We start from the raw sequence: 14,681 nt of genomic DNA, 5'->3' as shown, positions 1-14,681 counted from the left end.
AGGAGTATGATTATCATTAAGTGGGTTGTACAAATGAACATTCTATTGGAAGAGCAGCTTTCTGCATGCTTATATTGCCCTCATATTTTTCATACATTGTGAGTGTTCAGAAAGGTAATACATCATTGAAGTAAGTGCTTGAGCTGCTTTGATTTAACACAGTGACATCCTGACTAAACTGACACGTGGCTGTTCTGCCCAAACAGAATGATTTGCAAATACTCATATTTATTCCTGCACTGTTTAGGTAAACCTAAGGCGATGCAGTAGTTAAACTGGAAATGATCAACATCTGATCATCCAATCTGAAATAATTCACTTCCCAAAGTACACCACAGTTGGTAGATGAAGGGAATCCTCCAATCCAAGAGAGATTTATATAGCACGCGTCAAAAACTTTCTGAAAATACACGGTACCATATCCATGGTTAAATACAGCTGCCTGTTTTCCTTGTGACTGCCTAGTGTGAGGGAGGTTGACTCTTCCCTAAACCAATCAAAAGCAGTATCCCTCTTTTCTCCACACTCCATCATAGTCAGCAGTGGTTTTATTCATTCATGGGTTGTGGGCATTGCTGGCAAGGCCAGCATTTATTGCCAATCTTTAATTTCCCTCATTCAGAGGGCATTTAAGAATCAACCGCATTGCTGTGGGTCTGGAGCCACATGTTGGACTGACCAGGTGAGGACGGTAGATTTCCTTCCCTAAAGGACATTAGTGAACCAGCAATCAGCAATGGTTTTGTGGTCGTCATCAGACTTTTAATTCCAGACTTTTATTGATTCAAATTTCACCATCTGCTGTGAACCCAGTCCCAGAATCGTGTCCCAGTGTCTGTATGGGGTCCCAGAGTATGTATAGGGTCCCCAGGTTGCCAGAGCATTTCCCTGGGCCTCTGGAATACTAGTTCAGTGACAATGTCACTATGCCAATGCATCACCGATATCCCCCTCTGTGAGTCCTGTGAAATAACAACTAGAGAGGGTATATTAATCACACCACATGGATAAACGTAGCATGTCCTTTTTGTAACATGCTCAGGAAGACTGCTTGAAGATACTTTGCAAAATTACACCTGTAGAGATTTTTTTTTCCACTTCCTTGGTTAAGGCTGAGTATTCTGAGTTTTAAAAAATTTATCCCTACCCCGTTAAGTGGGTTTTGCGTTAGTGGGAGTGCCCGGTCTTGCCAAAGTATAAATCTTGTACGTCTCAACTACATGTGAAGATCCAACAATTTTTATTTCATGGCTGTGGGCAGATTGAAAGATGGACTCCAGAGGTTCATAGCCTGTGTCTATCCGGCATACTCTGAACTAAAACAAATACTGTTCCCATTTTGTTTGGCTTCTGATTTAAAAGCTTAATTTTCAGTTTATTAAAACCTCATTTTGTCCATTAATGTTTTGAAATAAATTCCACCTCACCTTGTTCCTGACCTCAAATTTCCAGATTGGTCCAATAGTTTGTCTCTCTGTACTTTGTGACAGGGCAGTCCAGTGTTTGGCACAAGTGGGCAGGAGGAATTGGCCAAGCGCCTGGCAGAGCTGGAATTGAGCCGTGAACTACTCGATGACCTGGGAGAGGACCAAGACTGGTTTGACGAGGACTTTGGACTGAGCTGTCATAAAGCGCAGCAGCCAGTCCAGGAGCCCCTGCCGCCAAAAACTGTACCTCAGAAAATCCACGAGGAGCCCTACTTTGCTGTACCTCATGATGCATTCGAGGTTGAGAAGTTAGTCCATGCAGCAGCCGAGGAGCTGTGGAAGTGGCAGGAACTCGGCCATGATCTGCGAGATGTGCAAATACCCCCAGACTATCTTGGGAATAATAAAGGGCAAGATGTAGAGAGCGTCAGCAAAAGAGTTTATTGTGAGGTGAGATTTAGCTTTTGTGCTTAAAGACAAAATGTGTATTTTGTTATATTGGTAAGAAAGATGTGGTGAGTGGTGCTCCACAGCAGCTCTGGTTGACTATGTACATAACTGATAAGGATATGGAAATTAAAGGGCAAGGCTGCAATAATGCCAGATTTCTGCTGTCGCCTCAAATGTACAGGTTAAAAATATTACCTTGATCCTAATGACTGCCCTGAATTCAATTTACAAATTCACCCCCTCCCTACCCGTCCTAAACTTCTTTCTCCTCCACAGTTTCTAGTCTCCCACCATTAATTTGTCCGCTTCATTGAACTCCGCCTGCTATAATTTTGCCTACTCACTGGACTTTTCTTCTGCTTCCATTTACACAATGTATAATGCCCTCTTCCAGCCATTCTAAATATTTTTTCAAACTCCCATCTTTGTTCTCTTAAATTTGTGGCTCTTTGTTGCTATATTGTCAACCAGTGGAAACAATCTAGTTATCATCTTAAAATTTTCTCGAATCTGAGGATCTCCTGCAGCTTACCCCATAACCTTGGAATGAAGATACCTGTAACTTCCCAAGCCTGAGATTGTGACTATAACCCTTTTTCTGGTAATGTCTTAGTGAATTTACATTGTAAATATTCTACAATAGGGTTCCCACAATGTTCTAACTAAGATCTTGTACAAGTTAAATGTTGCCTTTTTTGATTTATGTATCTAGATGAATAGCAAGGCTGTTTGCCTTTTTTGCAGCCTTATCTATCACATTAATTGGCCTGTGTGCGTAAGTGCTTTTGGCCTCTGCCCTATCCCATTTAAAACCTTACCACTTCAGGTGTACTTCCTTTCCTTACCATTCATAACGTATGACTTCATACCTTGCTAAATTAAACTGCATTGTCCTTGTATCGAAAACAAAAGTTGCTGGAAGAACTCAGCAGGTCTGACAGCATCTGTGGAGAGAAAGGCAGAGTCAACGTTTCGAGTCCATATGACTCTTCAGAACTAAAGAGAAGTAGAAATGTGGTGAAATATATACTGTTTTTGGGGGTGGGGGTGGGGGGTGGGACAGGTGAAGCTGAATAGGGGGCCAGTGATAGGTGGAGGCAAAGGAGAGATTGCAAAAGATGTCATAAACAAAATGTCGAAGGGGTGTTGATGGTGGTGATACTGGCTAAAATATCGAAATAAGCTAAAAAGTGGAGATAAAACAGTGAATGGAAATAAAATTTTTAAAATAATAATAGAAATAGGTGGGAAAATATATATATATAAAAAATAAATATTGGAAAAAGGGGGATCAAAAAGGGGTGAGGATGGAGGAGAGAGTTCAAGATCTGAAATTGTAATATTCAGTCCAGAAGGCTGTAAAGTGCCTAGTGCTGTTTCTCCAGTTTGCGTTAAGCTTCACTGGAACATTGCAGCAGGCCAAGGATGGACATGTGGGCATGAGAGCAGGGTGGTGTGTTGAAATGGCAAGTGACAGGAAGGTCTGGGTCATGCTTGCAGACAGACCGAAGGTGTTCCACAAAGCGGTCACCCAGTCTGCGTTTGGTCTCTCCAATGTAGAGGAAACTGCATTGGGAGCAGTGAATGCAATCGACTAAATTGAGGGAAGTGCAAGTGAAATGCTGCTTCACTTGAAAGGAGTGTTGGGGCCTTGGACGGTGAGGAGGGGGGAAGTAAAGGGGCAGATGTTGCACCTTCTGTGATTGCATGGGAGGGGGTTGAGGTGTAGCTTGAATCGCCCATTTATAACCAACATATATGTATTCTCCTGCAGTTTCTTACAATGTCATTACAATTGCCATCTCCGCTTCCCGCACCCCCTCCCCCGCAGCCTCACCAGAACCATTGTGAAACAAAAACAGAAAATGCTGGAAAAACTCAGCAGATCTGATGGCATCTGTGGAGAGCGCAACAGAGTTGACATTTCGAGTCTGTATGACCCTTCTTCAGAGCAGAGTCACTGTGATATTGTTCTCTTGATTTCTAAGTCAAGATTGTAAAATCTCTTGGAGTTCGGGGGCACAGATACTTAAATAGGCAGTCGATTAGTCACAAGTAATTTTTAAGATGGCTTATTAAGTTGATTAGGGCAGCTACTTAGTTAATGATACCCAGAGCGTGACAGGAAGGGACAGAGTGCAAACATTAAAAAAAAAGCAGCAAATAGGGCCAAAGAGGGAAAAAATGGTAAAAGGCACAATTAATGGCCTTTTACTTAAATGCACGTAGTATTCGGAACAAAATAAATTAATTAACGGCACAAATGGAGATTAATGGGTATGATCTTATAGCCATTATGGAGACATGATTACAAGCTGGGAACTAAATATTCAGGGCTATGTGACTTTTTGAAAGGACAAGCAGGAAGGAAGGAGTGGTGGGGTAGCTTTGTTAGTTCAAGATGGAATTAATAGGATAGCAAGAAACAATCTGGATCGAAGATGTGGAATCCATATAGGTGGAGGTAAGAAATAACAAGGGGAAGACCACACTGGCGGGAGTAGTCTATAGACCCCCAACAGTAGCTATGCTGTTGGACAGAGAATAAATCAAGAAACAATGAGGGCATGTAAAAAAGGCAGTATGTTATTTGCAGGTGACTTTAATCTCCATGTAGATTGGGAAAATCAAATTGGCAGAGGTAGCCATGAGCAAGAATTCATAGAGTGTAAAAGCAAAATACTGTGGATGCTGGAAATCTGCAAGAAAAACAGAAAATGCTGGAAAAACGCAGCAGGTCTAACAGCATCTGTGGAGAGAAGACAGAGTTAACGTTTCAAATCCGTATGACTCCTCTTCTTCAGAGCTAAAGAGAAGTAAAAATGTGATGAAATTTATACTGTTTAAGAGGGGTGGGGCAGTTATGAAGAGAGGTTGGATAGACTTGGGTTGTTTTCGTTGGAGCAGAGAAGACTGAGGGGCGACCTGATCGAGGGATACAAGATTATGAGGGGCATGGACAGGGTGGATAGGGAGCAGCTGTTCTCCTTAGTTGAAGGGTCAGTCACGAGGGGACATAAGTTCAAGGTGAGGGGCAGGAGGTTTAGGGGGGGATGTGAGGATAAACTTTTTTACCCAGAGGGTGGTGACAGCCTGGAAAGCACTGCCCCGGAGAGTGGTGGAGGTGGATTGCCTCACATCCTTTAAAAAGTACCTGAATGAGCACTTGGCACGTCATAACATTCAAGGTTATGGGCCAAGTGCTGGTAAATGGGATTAGGTAGGTAGGTCAGGTATTTTTTCATGTGTCGATGCAGACTCGATGGGCCGAAGGGCCTCTTCTGCACTGTGTGATTCTTTTTTCCCACCACTGCTCTTCCCCCCCACCCCGCCACCACTAGGGCCATCTATCACTTGTTCATGTTGTTCTTTCCAGAGTGCTTGCCCTTGTACTGCTATTACCACATTCTGCTTTCTGACCTTAATGCTGCCATCAGCACCTCCTTTAGACAGTGCCACTACCATTAACATCCCTTTATCCCTTTGTTCATGACATCTTTGTCAATCTCTCCTTTGCCTCCACCTATCACTGGCTGCCTATCCAGCTTCACCTGCTCCACTCCCCTTAAACAGTATAAGTTTCATCACATTTTTACTTCTCTTAGCTCTAAAGAAGTCATACGGACTCGAAATGTTAACCCTGTCTTTCTCCCCACAGACGCTGTTAACTCTCTCTTTCTCTCCGCAGATACTGTTAGACCTGAGTTTTTCCAGCATTTTCTGTTTTAATTCATAGTGTATTCGGGACAGTTTCCTAGAACAATATGTTGTGGATCCAACCAGGGATCAGGCTATTTTGGACCTGGTAATGTATAATGAGGCAGGTTTAATAAATTATCTTAGAGTAAAAGAATTTAGCATTCAGTTTGAGAGTGAGAAACTTAGTTCGGAAGCATCCGTGTTAAACTTAAATAAAGGTGATTACAAAGGAATGAGGGCAGAGTTTGCTGCAGTGGACTGGGAAAGGAGTATAGCAGAAAGGACGGTTGATGAACTATGGCAGACTTTTAAGAAAATAGTTCATGACTCACAACAAAGGTATATCCCAGTGAGGAAGAAGGATTGTAGGAAGGGGATAACCAACCATGGTTAACCAAGAAAATTAAGGATAGTATCAAAGTGAAAGAAAAAACATACAATGTGGTAAAGATTAATGGTAAGCCAGAGAGTTGGGAAAGTTTTAAAAACCAACAGAAGATGACCAAAAAAATAATAGTGAGAAAATAAACTTTGAGGGTAAACTAGCAAGTAATATAAAAACGGTCAGTAAGAGCTATTTTAGATATATAAAAAGGAGGAGAGATGTCAAAGTCAAAATAGGCCCCTTAGAGAATGAGGCTGGGGAAATAATAATGGGGAACCAGGAAATGGCAGAGGAGTTGAATAAACACTTTGCAACAGCCTTCATGGTAGAAGATACTAATAGCATTCCAAAAATACTAAATAATCAAGGGGCAAAAGTGGGGGAGGAAATAAATACAATAACTATCGCTAGAGAAGAAGTACCAGAGAAACTAATGGGGCTAAAGGCCGATAAGTCACCTGGACCTGATGGGTTGCATCCTAGGATATTAAAGGAAATAGCTGCAGAGATAGTGGATGCACTGGTAGTAATCTTCCAAGAGTCCTTAGATTCTGGAAAAGTCCCAGAGCATTGGAAAACTGCCAATGTAACACCCTTATTCAAAAAGGGAGGGAAACAAAAAACATGTAACTGTAGGCCAGTTAGCTTAACATCTGTCATTGGGAAAATGTTGGAGTCAATTATAAAGGATGTAGTAGCAGAGCATTTAGAAATGCATAATCTAATTAAGCAGAGTCAGCATGGCTTCATGAAGGGGAAATCATGCCTGACAAATTTCTTAGAATTCCTTGAGGTAACATGCAAGATAGATAAAGGGGAACCAGTAGATGTAATATAAAACAAAAACAGAATTACCTGGAAAAACTCAGCAGGTCTGGCAGCATCGGCGGAGAAGAAAAGAGTTGACGTTTCGAGTCCTCATGACCCTTCGACAGAACTTGAGTTCGAGTCCAAGAAAGAGTTGAAATATAAGCTGGTTTAAGGTGTGTTGGGGGTGATGGTGGAGAGAGAGAGAGAAGTGGAGGGGGGGATGTGGTTGTAGGGACAAACAAGCAGTGATAGAAGCAGATCATCAAAAGATGTCAACAACAATAGAACAACAGAACACATAGGTGTTAAAGCTGGTGATATTATCTAAACAAATGTGCTAATTAAGGATGGATGGTAGGGCACTCAAGGTATAGCTCTAGTGGGGGTGGGGAGAGCATAAAAGATTTTAAGATATTTAAAAATAATGGAAATAGGTGGGAAAAGAAAAATCTATATAATTTATTGGGAAAAAAAGGAAGGGGGAAACAGAAAGGGGGTGGGGATGGGGGAGGGAGCTCACGACCTAAAGTTGTTGAATTCAATATTCAGTCCGGAAGGCTGTAAAGTGCCTAGTCGGAAGATGAGGTGTTGTTCCTCCAGTTTGCGTTGGGCTTCACTGGAACAATGCAGCAAGCCAAGGACAGACATGTGGGCAAGAGAGCAGGGTGGAGTGTTAAAATGGCAAGCAACAGGGAGGTTTGGATCATTCTTGCGGACAGACCGCAGGTGTTCTGCAAAGCGGTCGCCCAGTTTACGTTTGGTCTCTCCAATGTAGAGGAGACCACATTGGGAGCAACGAATGCAGTAGACTAAGTTGGGGGAAATGCAAGTGAAATGCTGCTTCACTTGAAAGGAGTGTTTGGGCCCTTGGACGGTGAGGAGAGAGGAAGTGAAGGGGCAGGTGTTGCATCTTTTGCGTGGGCATGGGGTGGTGCCATAGGAGGGGGTTGAGGAGTAGGGGGTGATGGAGGAGTGGACCAGGGTGTCCTGGAGGGAGCGATCCCTACGGAATGCCGATGGGGGGGGTGAAGAGAAGATGTGTTTGGTGGTGGCATCATGCTGGAGTTGGCGGAAATGGCGGAGGATGATCCTTTGAATGCGGAGGCTGGTGGGGTGATAAGTGAGGACAAGGGGGACCCTAACATGTTTCTGGGAGGGAGGAGAAGGCGTGAGGGCGGATGCGCGGGAGATGGGCCGGACACGGTTGAGGGCCCTGTCAACGACCGTGGGTGGAAAACCTCGGTTAAGGAAGAAGGAGGACATGTCAGAGGAACTGTTTTTGAATGTAGCATCATCGGAACAGATGCGACGGAGGCGAAGGAACTGAGAATGGGATGGAGTCCTTACAGGAAGCGGGGTGTGAGGAGCTGTAGTCGAGGTAGCTGTGGGAGTCGGTGGGTTTGTAATGGATATTGGTGGACAGTCTTATCACCAGAGATTGAGACAGAGAGGTCAAGGAAGGGAAGGGAAGTGTCAGAGATGGACCACGTGAAAATGATGGAGGGGTGGAGATTGGAAGCAAAATTAATAAATTTTTCCAAGTCCCGACGAGAGCATGAAGCGGCACCGAAGTAATCATCGATGTACCGGAGAAAGAGTTGTGGAAGGGGGCCGGAGTAGGACTGGAACAAGGAATGTTCCACGTACCCCATAAAGAGACAGGCATAGCTGGGGCCCATGCGGGTACCCATAGCCACACCTTTTATTTGAAGGAAGTGAGAGGAGTTGAAGGAGAAATTGTTCAGCGTGAGAACAAGTTCAGCCAGACGGAGGAGAGTAGTGGTGGATGGGGATTGTTCAGGCCTCTGTTCGAGGAAGAAGCTAAGGGCCCTCAGACCATCCTGGTGGGGGATGGAGGTATAGAGGGATTGGACGTCCATGGTGAAGAGGAAGCGGTTGGGGCCAGGGAACTGGAAATTGTTGAAGTGACGTAATGTGTCAGAGGAATCATGGATGTAGGTGGGAAGGGACTGGACAAGGGGAGAGAGAAGGGAGTCAAGATAACGAGAAATGAGTTCTGTGGGGCAGGAGCAAGCTGAGACAATCGGTCTACCGGGGCAGTTCTGTTTGTGGATTTTGGGTGGGAGATAGAAGTGGGCCGTCCGAGGTTGGGCGACTATCAGGTTGGAAGCTGTGGGAGGAAGATCCCCAAAGCAGATGAGGTCAGTGACAGTCCTGGAAACAATGGCTTGATGTTCAGTGGTGGGGTCATGGTCCAGGGAGAGGTAGGAGGAAGTGTCTGCGAGTTGATGCTCAGCCTCCCCGAGGTAGAGGTCAGTGCGCCAGACAACAACAGCACCACCCTTGTCAGCGGGTTTGATGACAATGTCAGGGTTGGACCTGAGAGAATGGAGTGCAGTAAGTTCAGAGAGAGACAGGTTAGAATGGGTGAGAGGAGCAGAGAAATTGAGACGACTAATGTCGCGCCGACAGTTCTCAATGAAAAGATCAAGAGAAGGTAAGAATCCAGAGGGAGGGGTCCAGGTGGAGGGAGAATATTGGAAATGGGTAAAAGGATCCGTTGAACTGGGAGAGGACTCCTGCCCAAAGAAGTGAGCCCGGAGACGAAGACGGCGGAAGAAGAGTTCAGCATCATGCCGAGCCCGAAATTCATTGAGGTGAGGGCGTAAGGGTATGAAACTAAGTCCTTTGCTGAGCACTGAATGTTCAGCATCGGAGAGGGGAAGGTCAGGGGCTATAGTGAATACACGGCTGGGGTTGGGATTGGAAGAAAGGGTGGGGATGGAGGGATGGGCAGGGGTGGAGGGTCCTAGATGGGTGTTGGTTTCGATGAGTTGTTGGAGCTTGCGTTCCTTAGCACTTGAGAGAAAGAGAAAAAGTTTCTTGTTGAGGCGTTGGATGAGCCGAAGAATAAAATGAAACTGGGGGCACGCGCAGCTTTGAAAAAGGGTATGGCGGTGCTGCTGGAGGGAGAGGTCGAGTGTGTTCATATGGCGGCGCATGGCACTGAGTGTGGATTTCAGAATGTGACGGGAACAGCATTCCGAGAAACGTTTTATGTCCCGGAGATACCTGTAATCCTGGGTGGGTTCGAAACATGAGGGGTGGAATTTCAGTTGAAATCCACGTGGGGTAAGTCGGAGACGGAGACAGTCACTGAGAAAGGAGATATGGCTGTGAAAGCGGGTTTTAGTAAACACCTTGTCAAACACCAGGAGGGAAATGGAAAGCAATGAAGGTGAGCAAGGCAAAAGAGAGGTACGGAAATCTTGTCGCAGAAAAGAACAGAACTTCTTCAAGGAGGTAGGCATTTCTTGAAGAGCAGTGGCAGTCAATTAAACAGAGATAAAAACAAAAAAACTGCGGATGCTGGAAATCCAAAACAAAAATGAAATATATTTGGATTTCCAAAAGGCATTCAGTAAGGTACTACATATAAGGCTACTTAATAAGATAAGAGCCCATGGTTTTGGGGCTAGTATATTAGCATGGATAGAGGATTGGCTAACTACTAGAAGACAGAGAGTTGGGATACAGGGGGCATTTTCAGGATGGCAACCTGTAACTAGTGGAGTGCCACAGGGATCATTGCTGGGGCCACAATTATTTACAATATATATTAATGACTTGGATGAGGGAAATGAATGTACTATCGCCAAGTTTGCAGATGACACAAAAATAATTGGGAAGGCAAGAGGATGACACAGTCTACAGCGGGATATAGACAGGTTAAGTGAGTGGGCCAAAATGTGGCAGATGGAATATAATGTGGGAAAGTGTAAGGTTATGCACTTTGGCAGGAAGAATAGAGGAGCTGAATATTATTTAAATGGAGAAAGACTGAAGAAAGCTACAGCACAGAGGGATGTGGAGGTCCTCGTGCATGAATCCCAAAAAGCTAGCATACAAGTTCAGCAGGTAATGGGTAAGACAAATGTTGGCCTTTATTTCAAAGGGAATAGAGTATAAAAATAGGGAAGTCTTGCTAAGACTATACAAGGCACTAGTTAGACCACACCTGGAATACTGTGAACAGTTTTGGTCCCCTTATTTAAGGAAAGATAAAGTGGCATTGGAGGCAGCCCAGAGAAGGTTCACAAGGTTGATCCTGGGAATGGAGGGATTTTCTTATGAGGAGAGGTTGAGTTGGTTGGGCCTGTACTCTCTGGAGTTTAGAAGAATGAGAGGCAACCTTATTGAAACATATAAGATTCTAATGAGGCTTGACAGGGTTGATGCTGAGAGGTTGTTTCCCCTTGTGGGAGAATCTAGAACCAGAGGGCATAATCTGAGAGTAAGGGGGCACCCATTTAAAACAGATGAGGAGGAATTTCTTCTCTCAGGGTGTGGTCAATCTGTGGAATTCTTTACCGCAGAGGGCTATAGAGGCTGGGTCGTTAAGTATATTCAAGGCTGAGATAGATTGATTTTTAATCAGTAAGGGAATCAAGGGTTATGGGGAAAAGGCAGGAAAGTGGAGTTGAGGATTATCAGATCAGCCATGATCCCATTGAATGGCGGAGCAGACTTGATGGGCCAAATACTCCTACATCTTATGGTCTTATTAAGAAGCAACAGTTTAGATACGATGCATTAATTAATTAGACAGAAGAAGTCTCCACCTGTGACAGTTTACTGGACCTGGAGAATGGACAAATGGCTGCAGCTGATCTCTGCAGCCCCAGGTGGTGGGGGTGACAGTCCTTCGCTGATTGCAGATGGCAGTCTTCCTTCCTTTCCTCATTTGACTTCCCTCGGTTCGGCTGAGATGTCAGGAGGCTCTTGGTCTTCTTCTAGACAGTAGTTCATTCCCCTTTCCTCCTATGCACCCACTGATATACCCTATCTCTGGGGGCTGGTGGTTTACCCAGTGTCAATCCCCAATCTCAACCCTTCAGACCTATGGATAGGGGACAGGTGCTCAAACTGACAGGTTGGTTGCCACCGTTCCCCTGTTCATCTTCTTGCCGAGGCCTGCTTTTCTGTTTACATACCGCTGAGGGTCATATCTTTTTCTAAACACATGGGAGATAAGGGGATGCACAGGATGCCATCCAACAACTAAGGAATGTCGACATGGCAGCTTGAACTAAGGCTGTTCAAAGGTCAAAGTGTTTAGAAAGAGAGGCAATCAATGCTGCCAAGATACCTGCTTAAGTAAGAGTTCTTTTTTATTTATTCAAGACCCCCAATTTCTTACAAGATCATTCACTATTATAGCAATTAAGGGCAGTCGCAACATGTGCTCCTGTGGGTTCTCTCTGTCCACATCTTTCTAGCCCAAAGTCTTTCTTTTACCCTGACCCTTTACTTTCTCCAGCCATTTCTGTCTATTTGATCACACTCCCCTTAATTCCAGGTATTGTTGACTTTTGCCATGTTTTCTATGTGGGAGCTTATGGAATGATTTCTGAAAATCCATATAAACCATGTACACTGCCTTTTCTTTATCAATTTACTCTCTTACTTACTCAACCTTTTGATCAAGCACAGCCTCCCTAGTAGACATCAATGCTGATTGCCTCTGATTAGCTTCAGTCTCCCAAGTCATTGTCTCAATAATTTACTAATAAATGAAGCAAAACTAAGTGGTCTAGAATTTCTTGGCCTTTTTTTTTGAAACGATGAGTTACATTGGCTATCCTAAAACCCCTGGAAGAATTTTGCTTTTCATGGAATTTTAGAAGCCGAGAGCTGGAGCCAGTGCTGTTTCCTTTCTGTAATTTTACATAATCCTCAGTTATAATTTGGTTACAATGATTTGTTTCAGTTATGTTTATCTTGTCTCTTTTAAGTGATGGTACCACCTTTAGTACCATAATAGTAACTTTTGCCTAATAAATCTACACCTCCCTTTGGTGGTTCTACAATCTTATTAACCCTCTCCTCTATGAGAGAGTATCTCTGCCATGTCTTCATTCTTGCAAGTCAGTAGAATTTTAAATTGTTACTTGGTTCAGATTGTGAAGCAAACAGTTGCTGTTTTATGCATTGTGAACAGTATTCCCTTTTTTGGGGGCTATTGCTGTTTTTAATAGCAATATTTTGAAAAAGATGTTTCTTTGGGGACAGGGAGAAAGTAGTCTAATCCCTTCTCTCTCTCTCTCTCTCTCTCTCTCCCCCCCACCCTTCCAGGCTGTATTTAATTTGACTAGAGAGATTTTTACTGAGATTTTTGCCGAAGACCCCAACGCCAGCCAGCCGCCGTGGATGAAGCCCAGCAGGATTAGCTCTGCTTATTTCAGACGAGTGAGGAACCCACAGGATTTTAATGAAGTGAAGGTAAAAACTCCATATACTCTTCCTGTCCCACTTGTCAGAAACAATGTAGTAAGTATGAAAAACAAAAACAGAATTACCTGGAAAAACTCAGCAGGTCTGGCAGCATTGGTGGAGAAGAAAAGAGTTGACGTTTCGAGTCCTCATGACCCTTCGACAGAGATAAGGATAAGTTTTGGCCAGGGCACCAAGGAGAACTCCCCTGTGCTTCAAAATAATGCCATGATATCTGTTACATCCACCTGAGGTGGCAGATGGGGCTTCACTTCCAAAGACGACTCCTCTGACACTGCAGCACTCCCTTGGTACTGGAGTGTCAGCTTGGATTATGCGCTAACCTTTCGGGTGAAACTAAAATCTGCTGATTCAGAGGCAAGAGTGCCACTCAGCTATGGCTAACACCAAGTTATTATCATCGTGTTCCAATTTTGCAGTAAAATGTGGTTCCTCAGTGATCACTGGAGATATTAGCTGCAGTATGCAAAGCCTGACTGAGTCATTTATACACTCAATCTATACATCTCAGCTCCAACCAACGTCATACTTACTATACTTACTGGTTGGAGCTGAGATGTATAGATTGAGTGTATAAATGACTCAGTCAGGCTTTGCATACTGCAGCCAATATCTCCAGTGATCACTGGGGAACCACATTTTACTGCAAAATTGGAACACGATGATAATAACTTGGTGTTAGCCATAGCTGAGTGGCACTCTTGCCTCTGAATCAGCAGATTTTAGTTTCACCCGAAAGGTTAGCGCATAATGCAAGCTGACACTCCAGTACCAAGGGAGTGCTGCAGTGTCAGAGGAGTCGTCTTTGGAAGTGAAGCCCCATCTGCCACCTCAGGTGGATGTAACAGATATCATGGCATTATTTTGAAGCACAGGGGAGTTCTCCTTGGTGCCCTGGCCAAAACTTATCCTTGACCAACATCATTAAAAGATGATTGGGTCATTTTCTAATTTGTGGGAACTTGCTGTGTGAAAATTGGCTGTTGTTTTTGCTTACATGTCAAAGCAGTGGCTGCACTTCAAAAGTTGGGACATCGTGCAATTGTGAAAGGCAATATATGTTTGCAAGCTTTTTTTCTTCCTGACTGGGGTTACGCTGCATATCTTAAACAATGCTTAAAAAGTATCACCCAGCACGTAGATCAGGTTCTTTAGTGCTTTATCTCTTGTGCTTGTCAAGTTATTGGCGTTGAGCGCTTGAAGTACCATGGCTTACCTGCAGAGTTGATATATATTTACACAGCCATTTCAGTACTGCAACTGTGGCATTGACATTGGAGAGCACGTTGGACCTCTCCTCCCGGTAGCTCAGAGTTTCAAACCCACATTGCAGACTCCTTACCACAGTCTAAAGCCAACTTCATGCAGCTTGGCTTCCAGCCTTGCACACCTTGTGATGTGGTCTGTTAAATTTTGCTGCGAGGGACTGAATTGGGCATGTGTAAATCAACTTTCCATTCCCAGAGCAAACTTGGAACCATTCATTTCCTGTGCTTTAAGCCTTTATAACACACCTGCAACCCCAATGATCCATCAGCTTGAACTGTTTCAGTTCCCACATCAACCTTTGGGGGCACATCCCCTGCCCCTGGCAGTGTTAGACTGCAAGCCCACTAAAATCTCCCTGGCTTCTGCTGCATGAGGCAATGTTTCAG

At 44.1% G+C, this 14,681-nt stretch overlaps 1 protein-coding gene across 3 annotated transcripts in view; it reads left to right on the top strand.

Annotated features, from left to right (window-relative positions):
- Positions 1-14,681, top strand: part of cep350 (centrosomal protein 350) — a 217,244-nt gene that overhangs the window by 194,356 nt on the left and 8,207 nt on the right. For all 3 annotated transcript variants that reach the window (XM_041207879.1, XM_041207880.1, XM_041207878.1), the window contains exons 35-36: positions 1,491-1,877; positions 12,868-13,014. In XM_041207879.1, the coding sequence (XP_041063813.1) occupies positions 1,491-1,877; positions 12,868-13,014 (534 nt within the window). The remainder of the gene's footprint in view (positions 1-1,490; positions 1,878-12,867; positions 13,015-14,681) is intronic.

The sequence above is a fragment of the Carcharodon carcharias genome, chromosome 16 (genome assembly GCF_017639515.1).
Source record: "Carcharodon carcharias isolate sCarCar2 chromosome 16, sCarCar2.pri, whole genome shotgun sequence".
In the NCBI taxonomy this organism is placed as follows: Eukaryota; Metazoa; Chordata; class Chondrichthyes; order Lamniformes; family Lamnidae; genus Carcharodon; species Carcharodon carcharias.
The sequence above is the reverse complement of the archived record's forward strand: the minus strand, read 5'-3'. Positions and strand labels throughout refer to the sequence as shown.